The sequence below is a fragment of the Gymnoscopelus microlampas genome, assembly GCF_963454915.1.
Source record: "Gymnoscopelus microlampas genome assembly, chromosome: 5".
Taxonomy (NCBI): domain Eukaryota; kingdom Metazoa; phylum Chordata; class Actinopteri; order Myctophiformes; family Myctophidae; genus Gymnoscopelus; species Gymnoscopelus microlampas.
Window position 1 is genome coordinate 44,075,117 of NC_139942.1, and position 16,340 is coordinate 44,091,456.

A 16,340-nucleotide genomic window follows, 5' to 3' on the forward strand; every position below is an offset into this window, starting at 1 on the left:
AGTTTGGGACGGAGATTTCTCCATTAATTGACGCGTTCGAGTTTCGTCTTCCTCCGGACTCCTAAATGAGACCCTGTGTCAATTGTTTGTTAGGACAATGTACATCTTCCTTGTAACGCTGCACCTCTATCTCTCCTCTCGCCTTTCTCTCATCTCCGTCTTTCACGGCTCATCCTCTTCTCTCTCTCTCTTTCTCACTCTGCCGTGCTCAACTGGCCTTCGTGCTCTGATGGACGTAAGTGAGAGTGTCACGTGTTATTGTGCCTTTTGTGTGGTTTGGTGATACTCAATACTAAAGTGCTGTGTGCACTAATATTTTGTAATTTGACCTTGTTCTGTGTGTGTGTGTGTGTGTGTGTGTGTGTGTGTGTGTGTGTGTGTGTGTGTGTGTGCGCGCGCGCGCACGCACGTGTGTGTGTGTGTGCGTGTGCGTGTGTGTGTGTTTGCATTGTCCAAAGGAAAACAAATCTCCTTTTGACACTGCAATTTAACTTTGGTTGGTGTGATTAAAAGATTGTACCGGTGTCAATGCATGTCATTGTCTGCTCACATCTTCAGTCGTAGCCTACAGTATATCCAACGTAACATAGACCACTTATTTCCATTAATGTTTTAGATTCATACAAAGTCACGATAATATAACTCAAGCTATATATCTCAAAAAAGTTTCTATTCCCTGCAAATTGATTTTCATATCATACTGAAATGAATGACATCCATTGGCTTTGTTGAAAATAAAAATATACCATGTATACTTTGTGAAATGGTCAGCAGTTATGTCCAGTCCAACTGTGAGTCGTAGTCAATGGGCTAAACATGTCACACCACCGGTATGGTGCTTTAAAATACTGTTGTCCTCCTGTTTTAATTGGATACATATTGTATTTTAACATGCCGTGCTATTAACAATGCTAGCTGGTTAAAGGACAATTCCGAACCACGTTTTTCTTACCTTAATATGATGTTATTATGTCCTGACCTAGGACGAGTGGTACAGTAAAACATTTTCATAACTCCATCCCGAGTCCACTGCAGCTAAAAACCCGAGCGGACGGGCCATGCTCTAGATTGCGTATTTTTATCGCAAATTTATATATATATTTTGGTTCATATCTGACTTTCACAATGACAGAAACCGCGCCACAGTGTTTTTTTTGTCCCAAATGGGCCACCGTAATGTTGGACTACATTCTGATCACGGGCGAAATCTCGGCTCGCGAGACATCCACAGGGGCGCATCCCACACAGACACAGTTTTCTGTCATTAGGAAAGTCATATATGAACAAAAATATATATATGAAATCGCGATAAAAATACGCGATCTAGAGCATGGGCCGTCCGCTCTGATTTTTAGCTGCGGTGGACTCGGGGTGGAGTTATGACATTTTTCTACTGTACTGTAGGACCACTTGTCCTAGGACATAATAACATCATATTAAGGTAAGAAAAACGTGGTCCGGGATTTATCCTTTAACAATATAAACATGCAGACTACTGCATATCACCTAACTAAAATCTCTCTACCTTTGTGCCGTCACAGATGACATCTGCCACACCCCCTTCCTCTCGTAGCTCCTCCCCCCAGAAGGTTTGCCACTCCCAGACACAGACTGACGTTCTGAAGCCCCTGCTGGGAGGGGGCGCTTCTGGCGGCGGCGGAACTCTGAGGAAGAGGAGGCGTGTCCTGTCCAAAGATGGGCGGAGCAACGTGCGCATCGAGCACATCAGCGGGAGGAGTGCGCTGTACATGCGTGACCTGTGGACGACCTTCTTGGACATGCAGTGGCGTTACAAGTTCTTCCTGTTCACCCTCACCTTCACCGGAACCTGGTTCCTGTTCGGGGTGCTCTGGTACCTGGTCGCGCTGGTCCACGGAGACCTGCTGGGTGAGAGGCAGAGGATAGAGGGGATTTTATTATTATGTTTTCTTTCATTTCATTTTCTCCCAATCCTGTCGTTATATGACAATTCCCCCCAATCTCCCAAACCCCATGTGTATAGTCCCTGTCACTGTCAACCACTTCTTCTCATCCGCCACATTGGCCACACATGGTTCGTACAACAACGTCGCCTCCATATTGGCATGGGACACTCGCCATAACTCCACTGCAAGAAATATGAGTTGTTTATAAGTACTTGAGACTAAAACTTGTTTCTGTTTCTTAACCATTACTGTTACTATCTACGTAAGATAAGGTGTTTTGTTATGAAAACCTGTATCCCCTATCATAACATAACTACATGTCTGACATTAACATACCAAACTCCTTGAAAATCAGTTGAGGATTCGACGAGTTATGATGGTTTTAATTTTAATCTGGGATTGAGAGACCTTTGAGAGACCTTCTGCTTCAATAGACATATATACATGCAGGTCATACACGCTTTAGGAGACATGGCTTGTCCCTGTCCATATGGTGGCACCGTTGAAGCATCGCTCCAATGAACAGCAATGAGCTACAGTATCTATGTGTACAGTTACAGTATACCTGTATATCTGTGAGCTGGAGGCCCATGGTGGTGCATAAGCATGAGCTTTACCCCTGCACCATCCGGATGACCCAGAGGGTATTTAACCCAGTAAGACCTGAGGCCGATTCTACAAATGCCTTATAAATCAGTCGTATCTTCTTTTTCTGCAGACCAGACTAAACACCAGCCATTATAATGAGGAATAATAAAAGATCTAACTAAAACTAGATGATCATTTTGTCTGTGCCAGGGACTTGCCTCATATTGTTTGGCTATTTCTGCCTTCCCATTGTTCCAAAATAACCAGATATTATTATTTCTCTGAAGACTTTGCACTAACTTGAGCACCTGGTTGCTTGTTCTGAGGTTACTTAATACGTAGGTTAATAATAAGCCCACAATATGCCTAACATACATGGCATAAGGCGAAACGGCATGGGGAACCAATCACTGTGGCACATCAGATCAGCAGTTTACAGTGGGAGCCAGATGGGGGCAGCAGGGCTCAGTTGTAGACAGCGTAGGAGTTGTAGTATGTCTGTGAACCATGGTTCAGTTGATGTGGGGTAGATGGATGCAATGACTCACTGAGAAGAGTTATGGAATGGAGAGAGAGAGAGAGAGAGAGAGAGAGAGAGAGAGAGAGAGAGAGAGAGAGAGAGAGAGAGAGAGAGAGAGAGAGAGAGAGAGAGAGAGAGAGAGAGAGAGAGAGAGTGAGAGTGAGTGAGTGAGTGCACTGAGGTGGGGTGGGTGGATCAGAAAGAAAGAAAGAAAGAAAGAAAGAGAATGAGGGTGATGGTTGTAAAAAAAAAAGTGAAATGGCATTAAACTTTCCTCTATATGCAGTATGTCATATATTCAGTCAGACAAACAACAGTGTAGTCTAAACTGACACAAATAAAAAAGTCTTTGCGGTAGCTACCCCCCCCCCCATAACCCACTCTCCTTTCTGTTTAATTTCACTGGAAACAGCCACCCAAACAAAGTGGGTGGGTGTGAAATGAGTATGGTTCTATGTGGTTTAACTGAAGGAAGTGATGCTGTTGTGAAAAAAACCTACATACCTACCTAACGGGCTGGCTCTCTTGTGTTTGGATCTACAGATCAACAGCACTGTGTATTGTACGTGGGAGGGTATTTTTATGCGCCTTATTTTAAAGTTTGAACCCGGTTTCCTGGGCAAGTGCTGACATTTTTTACCATTGAGCTAATAAAGCCTGCCTGTTTGCTCAGGGGACAAATTGAATCTTGACCTTCAGGTCAAACTTTGTGCCAAATCCTGTGTCTAGGTGAGACATGACCTTTGACACGATCTAAATGTGTCAATAGAAGAACAGGGAGACAAAATACAACCACCCCAATTGTATAAGTTATATTGTATTAACATACTCTACCATACAGATTGGACAACATTTTTTTTTTGTATTCATTAGAAGAAAGTTACATACTGTAGTGCCGCTTTAACTTAACTTAACTTAACTTAACTTAACTTAACTTAACTCTGCTGTCCTCCCAGAGTTCGACCCTCCTTCCAACCACACACCATGTGTGATGCAGATGCAGACCCTGACAGGGGCCTTCCTGTTCTCCCTGGAGACCCAGACCACCATCGGCTACGGCTTCCGCTGCATCACGGAGGAGTGTCCCGCTGCCATCATCCTCCTCATCATCCAGCTCGTCATCACCATGCTGCTGGAGATCTTCATCACTGGGACCTTCTTGGCCAAGGTGTGCAGATTCAATCCTGCTGTGGTGTGACACCCCTGAAACGTATTTTATCCCATCTTTTAAGTGTATTCAGTAGTATTCAACTACGGTTCCAGGAACCCTGAGTGCTGCTAGTATTCTATAGGTCAGTGGTTCTCAAACCTTTTCATGTCAAGGACCCCCAAATAAACACGTATTAGCCCGCGGACCCCCATTTCAAAAGATATGCCAGGGACCCCCATAAGAGAAGATTTTTTACAGCTCTAGCAGTGATTCTCAACCATTTTAATTTCAAGCACCCCCAGTTTGACATGCATTAGGGCTACAGACCCCCATTTAATGGTATTTCTATCTCTGGGACCACAATTTATATTGTAAAATCAATGTTAATTTAACTCTGAGAGTGTACTAATGGAACCAAATGGACCCTAACGGGTCCATTTGGTTCCATTTGTACACTCTCAGAGTTACAGACCCATAGGGGTCCATTTGGTTCCTATGCATCATTTAGCTGGGGACCCCCTGGAACCCCCTCAAGTACCCCTGGGGGTCCCCGGACCCCACTTTGAGAACCAATGCTATAGGTGATCTGTATTTATTTCATATCCCAGCTCTTAATTAGTCTGAAATGCCTCGTTTAGTAATGACAATTAGGTTTGTGTAGAATGTCTGCCACTCCGGTGGACAAACTTGGTGGAGATGAAATGCAATGTTCATAGTTATATTTATGAATAGGAACCATCATATTGTTGGACTCATCTTCTATTTTATATTAAGAGAAAGCTTCTATTGTTTTAGCATAGGTTACATTTATATTTTAGTGTAAGGGGAATGAACCAGCAGTCCCTCTAACTGTTGGGCTGTATAGTACCCAAGATGCTGAAACACTATATCGTATGGTCAACATGAGTTGTCTGATAGTTTGAATTGTTTCTAATTTATTTGATTGTTTTGCCTCATACTGACTGGGGTATATATTTATTCGGCTAGGTTGCTCGTCCAAAGAAGCGAGGTGAGACGGTGAAGTTCAGTCAGCATGCTGTGGTGTCCACACAGGAAGGACGGCCCTGCCTCATGATCAGAGTGGCTAATATGCGCAAGAGCCTGTTGCTAGGGTGTCAGGTAATTTGTGTGTGTGTGTGTGTGTGTGTGTGTGTGTGTGCGTGTGTGCGTGCGTGCGTGCGTGCGTGCGTGCGTGCGTGCGTGCGTGCGTGCGTGCGTGCGTGCGTGCGTGCGTGCGTGGATGGATGGGTGTGTGCGCGTGGTGTGTGTGTGTGTGTGTGTGTGTGTGAGTGAAGTCTGATGACCTTATGTCCTGTATAGCTGCTGGTCCAAAAGCGTGTGCAATATTAGTGCATGTGACATACTGTGTTCTATTTGACACGTACGCGGTAATCTGAGTCCCCAGAAGTTCTCGCATACAAACGGGAACTTCGCGTATGCGGTGTCTCAGAACAAAGTCACATAGACTGCCTGAGTTGCCTTTGCACCTGGCAGATGACTAGCTTACAGTAGATGTAAAACATTTTGATCATCCTTTTTGTCACCTTTTCGTCAATCTACGCTCTTCTAAGGGCCTATAGTTCAGTTGTAGTATATGTACTTCTCTGACCACAAACGGTTCACGTCCTGTTCTATAGAAGCAGGATGTAGTCTGTGGAAACTAGATGGAGGCATGGGGCAGCATGCACTGCGCAATTGCCCTGGTGTTATCCCCAGTTATTATTATTGTCATTATTTATTTTATTTCTTTCAGTGAGTTACGGTTAGGGCTAGGGCAATTTCATACATCATAGATAGGCTATTGTTTTTCCTGAGCAATGAAACATATTATTTTACAAATATGAATTGATAAAAAATATACGTGAAGCTATTAAAGTAATGTTATTTGCCACCTCCAGATAGTGACTCAATATGGAACTAGATAAAGTGCTCCTCGGAGCACAGGTCTCCGCCAGGTCAGATACGTTATTGTGGCCTCCTGGTGGCGCTATAATAGGCCAATGTGAAAAGGGTGCCATTTATTCTTAGGTCGTTCACGGCAATCGGACACTGCATTCATGATTTGAAGCATTTTGTTCCAAAAATGTGTTTTGCTAAATTAGACCTGCTGGTGGCGCTATAACAGGCCAATGTGAAAAGGGTGGCATTTCTTCCTCGGCCTAGTGGGAATGTGCGTGTGAAATTTCATGGAAATCGCACGCTGCGTTCATGGTTTGAGGCAGTTTGTTCAAAACGGACCAATCCTGCAAACTTTGGATGGCAACCTTAACCAATAAGGATGGAATATGGGAAATCGGACAGATCAGGGTTGATCACATGACTATAGAGATACTGTGTACCGATTTGCATGACGTTTGGTTAAAAACTGTAGGAATAATGTGAAAAAATGGGTTTTGCACAAATCGGCCTCCTGGTGGCGCTATAACAGGCCCATGTGAAAAATTTGAGGCAGAGGTTCTGAATTGGCATCCAGGGAGTGTGTGTGCACAGTTTCGCAGCGACCGGGCCAACGGTGCCGGAGATTTGGTGGTAACACACGGACGGACACACGGACGGACGGACACACGGACGGAGGGTAAAACATACTCTCTCGCCATGCTTTACGGCCTGGCGGAGACAATAACTTACATACTATACATATAACTATAACTACATACAGGCACAGAGGTCAGTTTCAGTCACTTTGAGAACTGAAACTCCACCACACCAATGAATAAAGTATGTGTTTAAACCTAATGCTCATACCGATAGCCACAGACACATCTCTCGACCCATGGCCATTTTTAACACATTCACAGTGAATGGAGAGTGGGCAGGTCGGTTAACAATTACAAACCATCTATACTATAGATGGTTTGTAATTGTTAACCGACCTGCCCACTCTCCATCTGCCTTAAAAAAGGCAGAGCCCGCACACCAAGGCAGATAAAAGATACTTCTTTATTAGCTGACAACGTTTCGATCCACAGTGGATCGAAACGTTGTCAGCTAATAAAGAAGTATCTTTTACTTGCTTTGGTGTGCGGGCTCTGCCTTTTTGAACTGAAGCCTCTTTAGCCCAGCACCCACCAGTTGATGTGCGTTAGCTAAGTTCCCTTTCAAACCATCTAGGTATACAGTACCTGAAGAAAAGTCTAATTACCAAAATCCAAATTCACAGTAATTTGGAATTAATGTGCATGTTCTGATAATATTTTGTGACCACTTAAATCCACTTAATTGAAGTCCACTTAAATCTCTGAGCTCATGGAGCCCATGCAGAAATTCTAGCACTGTGACTACAGTAATTATGAGGAAGAAATGCGCATGATCTAGTGCTGATGGTGACAGTGGATGATGATTATCTACCTATTCTCACAACCTGTGGTCTGTTGCTGAGGAAGTTGTGAATCCGGTTGTAAGTAGGCTATAGCACTTTACCACGGTAATGTAGCAGGAAGTTCTTGCTTCAGAGGAAGGATTGCACATTCACTATGAATTGAGTACACAAAGGACCCCATTTGAAACAAGCCATTAGGCTTTCATGGCCTTTTCAATCCTATTTAGCTGACCTTTAAACTGTACTTTCATGTGCTTTTTTTCTGCAAACTTCTAATACAGTATTCAATCAATAAAAAAAACATTTCCATAGCAACCAATGACATAGTCATATGTTTGGTCATAGATGTAAATAGAGTGGGTCACTGCCAGCTATAGTGGTCTGATCTGATTTTTTTACTCAGGTTCACTTGCACAACCTATCAGGCTGAGGACGTAAAGTTACTAATTTAGCTTGTATGAATGAACTGCTAATTCTCTACCCTCCAGGTGACAGGGAAACTGCTCCAGACAAACCTGACCAAGGAGGGGGAGACAGTGCGTCTGGATCAGAGGAACGTACCCTTCCAGGTGGACACGTCAAGTGACAGCCCCTTCCTCATTCTGCCCCTCACCTTCTACCACGTCATCGATGACACCAGTCCCCTACGAGCCTGGGCTGCTAAGGGTAAGGGTGGGTTGGGACATCGAGGCATGGCTCCTTAACTCTTCCCTCTTTTTGAGGGAAGGAAGTCAGCAATGTCAGTCAGACAGACAGACAGACAGACAGACAGACAGACAGTCAGTCAGTCAGTCAGTCAGTTGGTTGGATGGTCTATCAAACACCTTATTCCCAAACAGCACATCTCAAGACGTACTGGCTGAATTGCCATACAATTTACTGTGCATTTTCGTGCTCCCTGGATGATGAACCTTATGGATTTTGGTGAACCCATGGCCTTTCCTCTAGCGCCATCCGTAGGCCAAAAGTTCCAATGACATACAACTCATCTCAATATCTAATGTGCAGATTGCCATGAAACTTGCCTTTAGCTCCACCCCCAAGGCAAAAAGATCACACTTTTCCCAATGTTTAGACCCACTAGTGAGAGCATGGGGCTCCAAGGAAGCCATTGTTGATCAGTTCATACAACGTGTATGCTATTCCCATGGTAAAAGTACACAAAAGAAAGTATAGCATAATCATTTCTGAATCATTCCGGCTGTCTGTTTATGTAAGTAGCTTGCTAGCTTGCTACCGTTAGCTAGCCTAACACATAGATGTTTGTGTTAGCTAAGCTTGCTAACATTAGCTGCACTAACTATTTGTGTTAGCTATTATGTGTTACGTATTTTATTGTTGTTATTATGTAGCCTATGACTTTTTACATCACTTGACAAAAGCCAGGTGTGATAAGACAAAGAGAACTTGAGGCTATGGCAAACGAGCCCAGGCAAGGGAGTACCGCGCCGAGCAGTTCATTTTGTTGAAAATCTCTCTCTCTTTTTCCTTGTCTTATGTTCTGTCCATCCTCCCCTCCCGTCTCTCCCAGGTGGCGGGTGGTCAGACCCAGAGCTGGCCGACTTTGAGCTGCTGGTGATCCTGAGCGCCACGGTGGAGCCCACCTCCGCCACCTGCCAGGTGCGCACCTCCTACCTGCCCGACGAGATCCTGTGGGGCTACGAGTTCCCGCCCGTCGTCTCCCTCTCGCTGTCGGGCAAGTACGTGGCCGACTTCGCCTTCTTCGACAAGGTGGTCAAGACCAGGACAACGCCTGTTTTCATAGCGTCCACCGGCGGCACTGCCCCCCAGCAGCACGGGTACCAGCAGCAAGGCAACGGCAGTGGGGTGACGCCCGACAGCGGAGACCCAGAGAAGATCCGCCTAGAGCAGAGCTACCGGGAGACCGGAGAGGAGCGTGGCCGTGTCAGAGACAGCAACCCGCTCAGTGTGCGCATCAGTAATGTGTGAAGGAGCAGGAGCTGACAGATAGATGCTCATACTGTACATTTTATAGTTTTTACCTTGTTTTGTCTGTATTATGACTCGTCAAGGGAATACTTCATTGCCTTTTGCCACTGTGTGTTTATGGGAGTGTGGGTGACTGCACACTGCACAGTCAAAAAACACACACACACACACACACACACACACACACACACACACACACACACACACACACACACACACACACACACACACACACACACACACACACACACACACACACACACACACACACACACACACACACACACGCACAGACACACACACAATATGCACTGTACATTTTAATTATGTGCACATCACACATTGTACATTCCGAGGTCAGTTTATCGCTACATGGCCTCAAAGACAGGAAGTGGGCCAACACGTGATGGAGTTTTCAGTTAAATAGGAGAAGCTCAACTTCCCGTCATTCGTCATGTGATATTTCTTTTTCTTCTTTTTTTATTATTGGTGTCTTACTCACCCACTCAAATGTAACATTGAGCTTTTAATGTGTATGGTACAACAAGCTACAACACTGTAATGTCTTAGCTAAAGCACTTTTGAGAAACTGTCTAACACAGCACTGAATGAATTGTAGACATATTATGGATGGAATGTGCTGTATTCAAGGTGCTATGTGTATATCCCAATAGTGTCAGTAAGCCTTGTTTTCTGTATGCACAGAGAAAAGTAGCACTTTACATGAGTACATTATGTACATTTGCACCTGAGGAAGTAGTAGCATTTATAACAAGGATTAGTATGTGAATGTATAATTTCTTTAATGCTACTAAAAGCACTTTAGTACATATCTACTTTATGAAAACACTGGAACACTGAATTCCCCAAATGAACAAGAATCCTAATTGTCCTGCTGCGATGGCTTTAAGCAAATCATTTGATACAAGTGAGGTATTGTTTATGGATAATCACAAAGAGCCACTGCATGTATATGAATCAATGCTTGGATGGACCTGTTGGCATATCTGGTTGGTTATAAAGGGTTAAACCTACATTTTTATAGATGTATAGCCATTGTACACACACACACACGCACACGCACACGCACACGCACACACACACACACACACACACACACACACACACACACACACACACACACACACACACACACACCAGTTGAAGCCCACTTCTGTGGGTGAGGATTGTGGAACTAACATAGAACAATGTTGGAGGATACATGAAAGGGCTTGAAAATGTTGCAATGGTTGGAGTTTTGAGTTTTAAGACCACGACAATGGTAAGGTATAAAAGATTATTGATGTTGTATATCATTAACAATATTTTCAATATGATATACGGTATATTTTTGGATGGTGAATGAGCAAGTAAGGTTGATGATCAATTTGGATTATGTTGACATGGACTTGTACGGACTTGTAAATGTAATACTTTCTTTATTTAATGTCAAAACCCCACTAATAATTTTGTACTTATTGTTGGTAACCTCTAATGATGTGTGGTGGGCGAAATGTTTTGGGCTCTGGAAATAAATGATGCTATCTTATCAATCAGGATGTGGTCTCGCTCGTCAAATATGAGTGACGATTTCGTCATCGATTTCGGAAGACTCCGCGTACAGTAGCCTACATACCATGGGGGACCCGTTCCTTTTGTGTGCGATTCTTCTACTAATTCTAAACCAAGGTAAAACTTACAAAAAATGACTGGTTTAATATTTTTCATATTGTACTTGACACAAGTTAGTCAGAGATGAAGAAAGCCGGATTTAAATACTAGATACAGTTGGTGAAGAGTCCAGGGTATTGGAAATGTAACCTGTTAAATGACTCGTTTTATGGTGAAAACAAAAAGCTTCAAAAATGTGTGTTGTTTGTAGTTATTCAAATACAGTTGGGAATGAAAATAAAAATTGGCAGCTGAGCAACTTGCTACCAAATACGTAGATGACAGAGAATCCTTTACTATCTTTACTATAACCAAACACATTAGAAATGATCCACACTGAAAAAGTAAATGGTATTGTTTATAATTCTACGGCAAAATGGAGTCTTTGATTCAATTAATAGAATCAGAGTAAAGAAAAATACATAATTGGTTTCACATGGGTTGTTTTACATCACAAATATTTCAAGAGGAAGTAAATATTTTAAATATGATCACCTCAGAAAAAAAATAATGATCTATATAAAAGATTTATAGAGCACTCGTGAAAACTAAGTTTAGGCTTTATATTACAGAAGAAAAACACACAATGACATATTTAAAATAAGAACATTAAAACTTTTAATTATGGATATTTTGGACTCTTCCTCTTGAAGATCCACTTTTTTTGTGTGGTGCCTTAGAATAGTGAATAACAGCTATGTAACAGATGTTTTTAGACCTCAAGAGGCATAAGACAAGGATAGAATTTCCTGTTCAGTACAATCTCACTTCCTTATTCAATGTGTCTAACACTTCCAGTTAGACATATGGAAGGGGTATCTCACTTTAATTCATTTTATCATTTACCCTGTTTTTAATGTCCTTGATTCAATATTGCACACGTACATGGTTATGGTGACTGATATTGTCCTTCTAATCCCTGAGTGGGAAATGTTTTTTCAATGTTTTCCTATTTTTTCATTTTATTTATTTAAAAACATTTTTTTCCATAAAAAACAACCCCCCCCCTCATGCATTAGAAGGACAATATCAGTCACAAGAAGCAAGAGTATGTGTGTATCCTATCCATGGTGTCAGTATCCTGGTCAGTATCCTGGTCAATATTCTGACACAGACAATTCATTTAATATTTGGCAATCTATGAATTGACTTATTATTGTATCAGTTTTTATAAAATGTATTTCCAAAATACAAAATACATATTTGTATCTCAAATATATTTCTCTGACCAGTATTTTGTATTTTGATTACATTTTTTTTACCAGTATTTCTATTTTGTATCAAAATACTTTTTGATATATTTTTCGCCCATCTCTGACTGCACACACAATGGCAACATACAGTCACAGAAAGGTGGCCTGTGGTTGGTGCTGTTGCCTCACAGAAAGTAGGGCCTGGAATATTGTTTTATTTTTTGTTGCAATATTTATGTGTGTTACAGTTTTTAGTATGACACTATTAAAATGTTGATAATGTTGTGTAATTAATTTCCAGCGGTGTCCAGTGATGTGAAGCAAGAACATGTTCAGACGGAAAAGGATGTACATCTACACATCCAGCCACCTGACCTGATACGTGGCGCTTACGAACTTAAGTGGACATTCAACACCACGATCAATGTATTCAAATACAGCTTCAACGGACACACAAATATCACCTTTACAAACTACAAAGGAAGGGTTACTTTTAATGTGGGAAACGGTTCTTTGTTATTGAAGAATCTAACTAAACGTGACAGTGGACTTTACACAGCAACAATAACTAAAGATGAAGACAAAACTGTTAATGTCAATGTGACAGTTCAAGGTAAGTTCCTTAAAGTAATCTACAGTAAAAGAGGGACACATTTTTTCAAATCATGTAATACCTTGGTAAATCTGTCATGGTTCTATTTCCCTGCAAAGAATGTAAACGACTTCTGTTTTTATCAATTAAGACAACTGCATATGAAGGCAGGCGGCTTACTTTAATGCATCATGCAGTAGACAATTAGCGTCCTGCAGATGCTAGTCATCATCAGTGTTGTCTCGCGGAGCCAGACAACTATTCCACAATCTCTGAATGCTGCATACTGTAGAGTCTGGAACTACGCTTCCTGAAAGTTAAGGACAAGAAACGGAAGCTGTCGTCTCTTTGACAGACACACAGGTTTCTGCAATTCATAGATAGACTAGTGCACGCCCATACCCACGTGCCGTTTCATACTACAAGGAGTCTGCAGAACCACTCATCCGATTGACTTCACAGTGGACATGGCACTTCCTTGGGTCATCAAACTTTCAAATCAAATCAAATCAAGTCAAATCAGATGTGATTAAAAGTCACGTAAGGACTTAAAAACCGTTGGACTGGGAGTCCCCCAGGCTCTGTTCCCAGGCTCTGTTCCAGAGACTGGCATCCCTGCTTTTCTTTCTAGTTGCATTGGGTCATCAGCACTACACATCTGTTAAACCCCCCCCCCCCCCCCCCAGCCCCTACTCCGTAAGGCAGCAGCTTGAATCACTAACTTACAGAGATTTGTGGCATTTATAGTTAGAAGTCACACATCTTCTTTATTTGAAGAACCATGTCAACAGAATACGACACATAGACCGGAAATAAAATGGATATCAAATGTAATAAAAGCCAGTGTCCTTGTGCTGGGTTGTGCTTTTTCATTAAGCCCACCTTTTTAATTCATTAGCTCCAGCTGCACTGGTACCACTCAAACTTACAAACCCATCAAAATTGACTGCCCTCAAAATTGAGGTCAACGTCTTGTTAAATAAAAACTTCTCATTTTTTTCCCAGATGGAGTGTCTCCAGTAAATCTGACAGTGGTTTCAAAGTTCCCCGGCCTTGATTCCTGTAACCTGACAGTGGCCTGCTGCAGCCAGAACTCTTCTGTCACAAATACTTTTACATGTGATAACACCCCACACTGCTTTCAGGCGGGAGGAGAGAGTTCAGAGATCATGACCTCTACTGGTCTCCTCTCTGTCCACATGTCTGAGGGGTCCGTCATCTGTAACCATAGCAACCTGGTCAGCTTGAGCAAGGAGACAACACCTCTGTGTCAGCTGGATTCAGGTAAAACATGTTTCACTTTTCATTTCATGTCTTATTCATTTTGTTACTAATACGTTCAAAAGCTAAACAATAAGAGTCCTATTTTGGGGCAGGTGGATTGGCAAATTGACAATTTATAGAGGTGCAGTGCATGGTGTGTTTTTCCTCGCCTGTTTTTGCTTGATATTTTGGGGCCTTGCCATGTGCCGGTGAGGCAGGAGAGTTGCAGTAGAGGTGTGTTGTCTGCAAATCAACATACAACACACCGTCTGATGCCCTTCTGCTTGTTGGACCAGGTCTATCAACATACTTAGCCCCTTTCGGGACCCTGTTTACCTTTTTTGTATTTTGGAAAATACAAAAAAGGTATACACTCTTGTCTTTAGTTGGTGGAGGCACGTCAGATAGACGTTTTAATGCATTCTAACGCACACGTGACAATGATGAAAAAGATATGCTTGATTAAAAATATGCTCCCTCAGCATCAGAGCCATCCCTTCGGTGTCATGTACAGTATGCAGAAGGCTGTATGCATCACTATGCATCACTAAGATGACACATTTTATCTGGCCTGTGTGTGGACAATGTCGATTTAATACAAATAGTGGCATTGAAAACAAGGCAGTTGCAACGACAGAAGTAACATTTAGCCTGAGCGAGGCATCGGCTGATAGAGTGCCATTGATTAGCGGTGTGATAGGTTCCAGGGAACATAACAGAGCTTAAGGAACATAGGTATAGGGCTAAGGGAACATACTGTTGGGTTGAGGAAACATAGGGCAGAGGGAACATAGGGCAGAGGGAACATAAGGCAGAGGGAACATACTTCCAATCAAAACAGGGAGACATCATTGAACTGTTTCTTAAGCTGCTTAAAAAAGGGAGCAGACATGCACTTTACTGTACGTGGATGGAGACTCCAACGATTGTCTGCCTTTCATAGTCCAGTGAATTGGAAGATTAGAATATATCAGAGTACTAGTCCTATTTTATATAGACAACATTTCTTGTGGACAAATCACAAGGACAGTTATGCATGGACAAACAAATATATCATCAATGCTGCACGGATCTTCTAGGCGGATATCTGCTGTGCTTCATACCGGTTTGGTGTTATACCAAAATAGTGAACCCCAAGCACTATAAATATATTATATTGATAACTATATTGTTCATCATTGTCTTTGTTATTGTGGTGTGGAGTCTGCCACCACTTGTGTTAGAACGATTTTTAAAACTATACACTGAAGGAATAATTTAGCTACACACACACAATAACAAGGTACTGTGGCACTAGAGGAAAGCCCATGTTGTCACCAAAATCATTAGGTTAATTCTCCATGAATACACAGCAAGTTTAATGGCAACACAAACAGACGTACACACATTGAGATTTGGGTAATATCTTTTAAACATCAGAACATTTGTCCAATCATCTTTTGTTCACAGAGCCTGTTGCCAGTAGAGACCAAAGCAGGTTACATATTGGCATACTATCTGTGGTGGGTTGCATCTGTGGAATTGCTGCCATTGCCGGCATTTATCTTCAAAGAAGGAGGAGAACGCAGACATGTAAGTTCCAGCGTGTACTTTTACAGTTTCAATGTTAAATATATTCAATGTTATATATATATATATATATATATATATATATATATATATATATATATATATATATATATATATATATATATATATATATACATATATATAGATATATATATATATCTATATATATATATATATATATATATAGATAGATATATATAGATATATATCTACATATATCTATATATATACACACACACACACACACACACACACACACACACACACACACACACACACACACACACACACACACACACACACACACACACACACACACACACACACACACACACACACACACACACACACACACACACACACACACACACACACACACACACATATTCCCCCAATGAGAAAGTGGGAATCTCATTAAGAATTGATTGTTACCTACCACTGTTTTAAGGGAATGCAGCCATCGACGTGCCAAATACAACATATGATTCTGTTCAGGTAATCACTCTCTGAGATTGGCCAGTTGCACTGGGAAACTTGTGTAAGCATAATACAATATTTGTTTACAGTAAAGTAGAAAAGTATGCACACAGGTAAATACAC

At 41.9% G+C, this 16,340-nt stretch overlaps 2 protein-coding genes across 4 annotated transcripts in view; both read left to right on the plus strand.

Moving 5' to 3' along the window:
* The window catches only part of LOC311045884 (ATP-sensitive inward rectifier potassium channel 10-like), a gene marked incomplete at both ends in the record, with an annotated part of 10,372 nt that extends 920 nt beyond the window's left edge, over nucleotides 1–9,452 (plus strand). The window contains 5 exons of the mRNA XM_084057949.1: nucleotides 1,542–1,887; nucleotides 3,990–4,201; nucleotides 5,171–5,302; nucleotides 7,991–8,168; nucleotides 9,034–9,452. Of these exons, the coding sequence (XP_083914075.1) occupies nucleotides 1,542–1,887; nucleotides 3,990–4,201; nucleotides 5,171–5,302; nucleotides 7,991–8,168; nucleotides 9,034–9,452 (1,287 nt within the window). The remainder of the gene's footprint in view (nucleotides 1–1,541; nucleotides 1,888–3,989; nucleotides 4,202–5,170; nucleotides 5,303–7,990; nucleotides 8,169–9,033) is intronic.
* A 774-nt stretch (nucleotides 9,453–10,226) lies between these two features.
* The window catches only part of LOC311045885 (uncharacterized protein), a 37,936-nt gene continuing 31,822 nt past the window's right edge, over nucleotides 10,227–16,340 (plus strand). The window contains exons 1-6 of one of the 3 annotated variants that reach the window (XM_084057952.1): nucleotides 10,229–10,734; nucleotides 11,010–11,141; nucleotides 12,618–12,929; nucleotides 13,914–14,192; nucleotides 15,621–15,743; nucleotides 16,189–16,235. In XM_084057952.1, coding sequence (XP_083914078.1) covers nucleotides 11,090–11,141; nucleotides 12,618–12,929; nucleotides 13,914–14,192; nucleotides 15,621–15,743; nucleotides 16,189–16,235 — 813 coding nt within the window. In that variant the 5' untranslated portion in view covers nucleotides 10,229–10,734; nucleotides 11,010–11,089. Of the gene's footprint in view, nucleotides 10,735–11,009; nucleotides 11,142–12,617; nucleotides 12,930–13,913; nucleotides 14,193–15,620; nucleotides 15,744–16,188; nucleotides 16,236–16,340 lie in introns of all 3 variants that reach the window. The other 2 variants (XM_084057950.1, XM_084057951.1) reach the window with 2 other exon arrangements.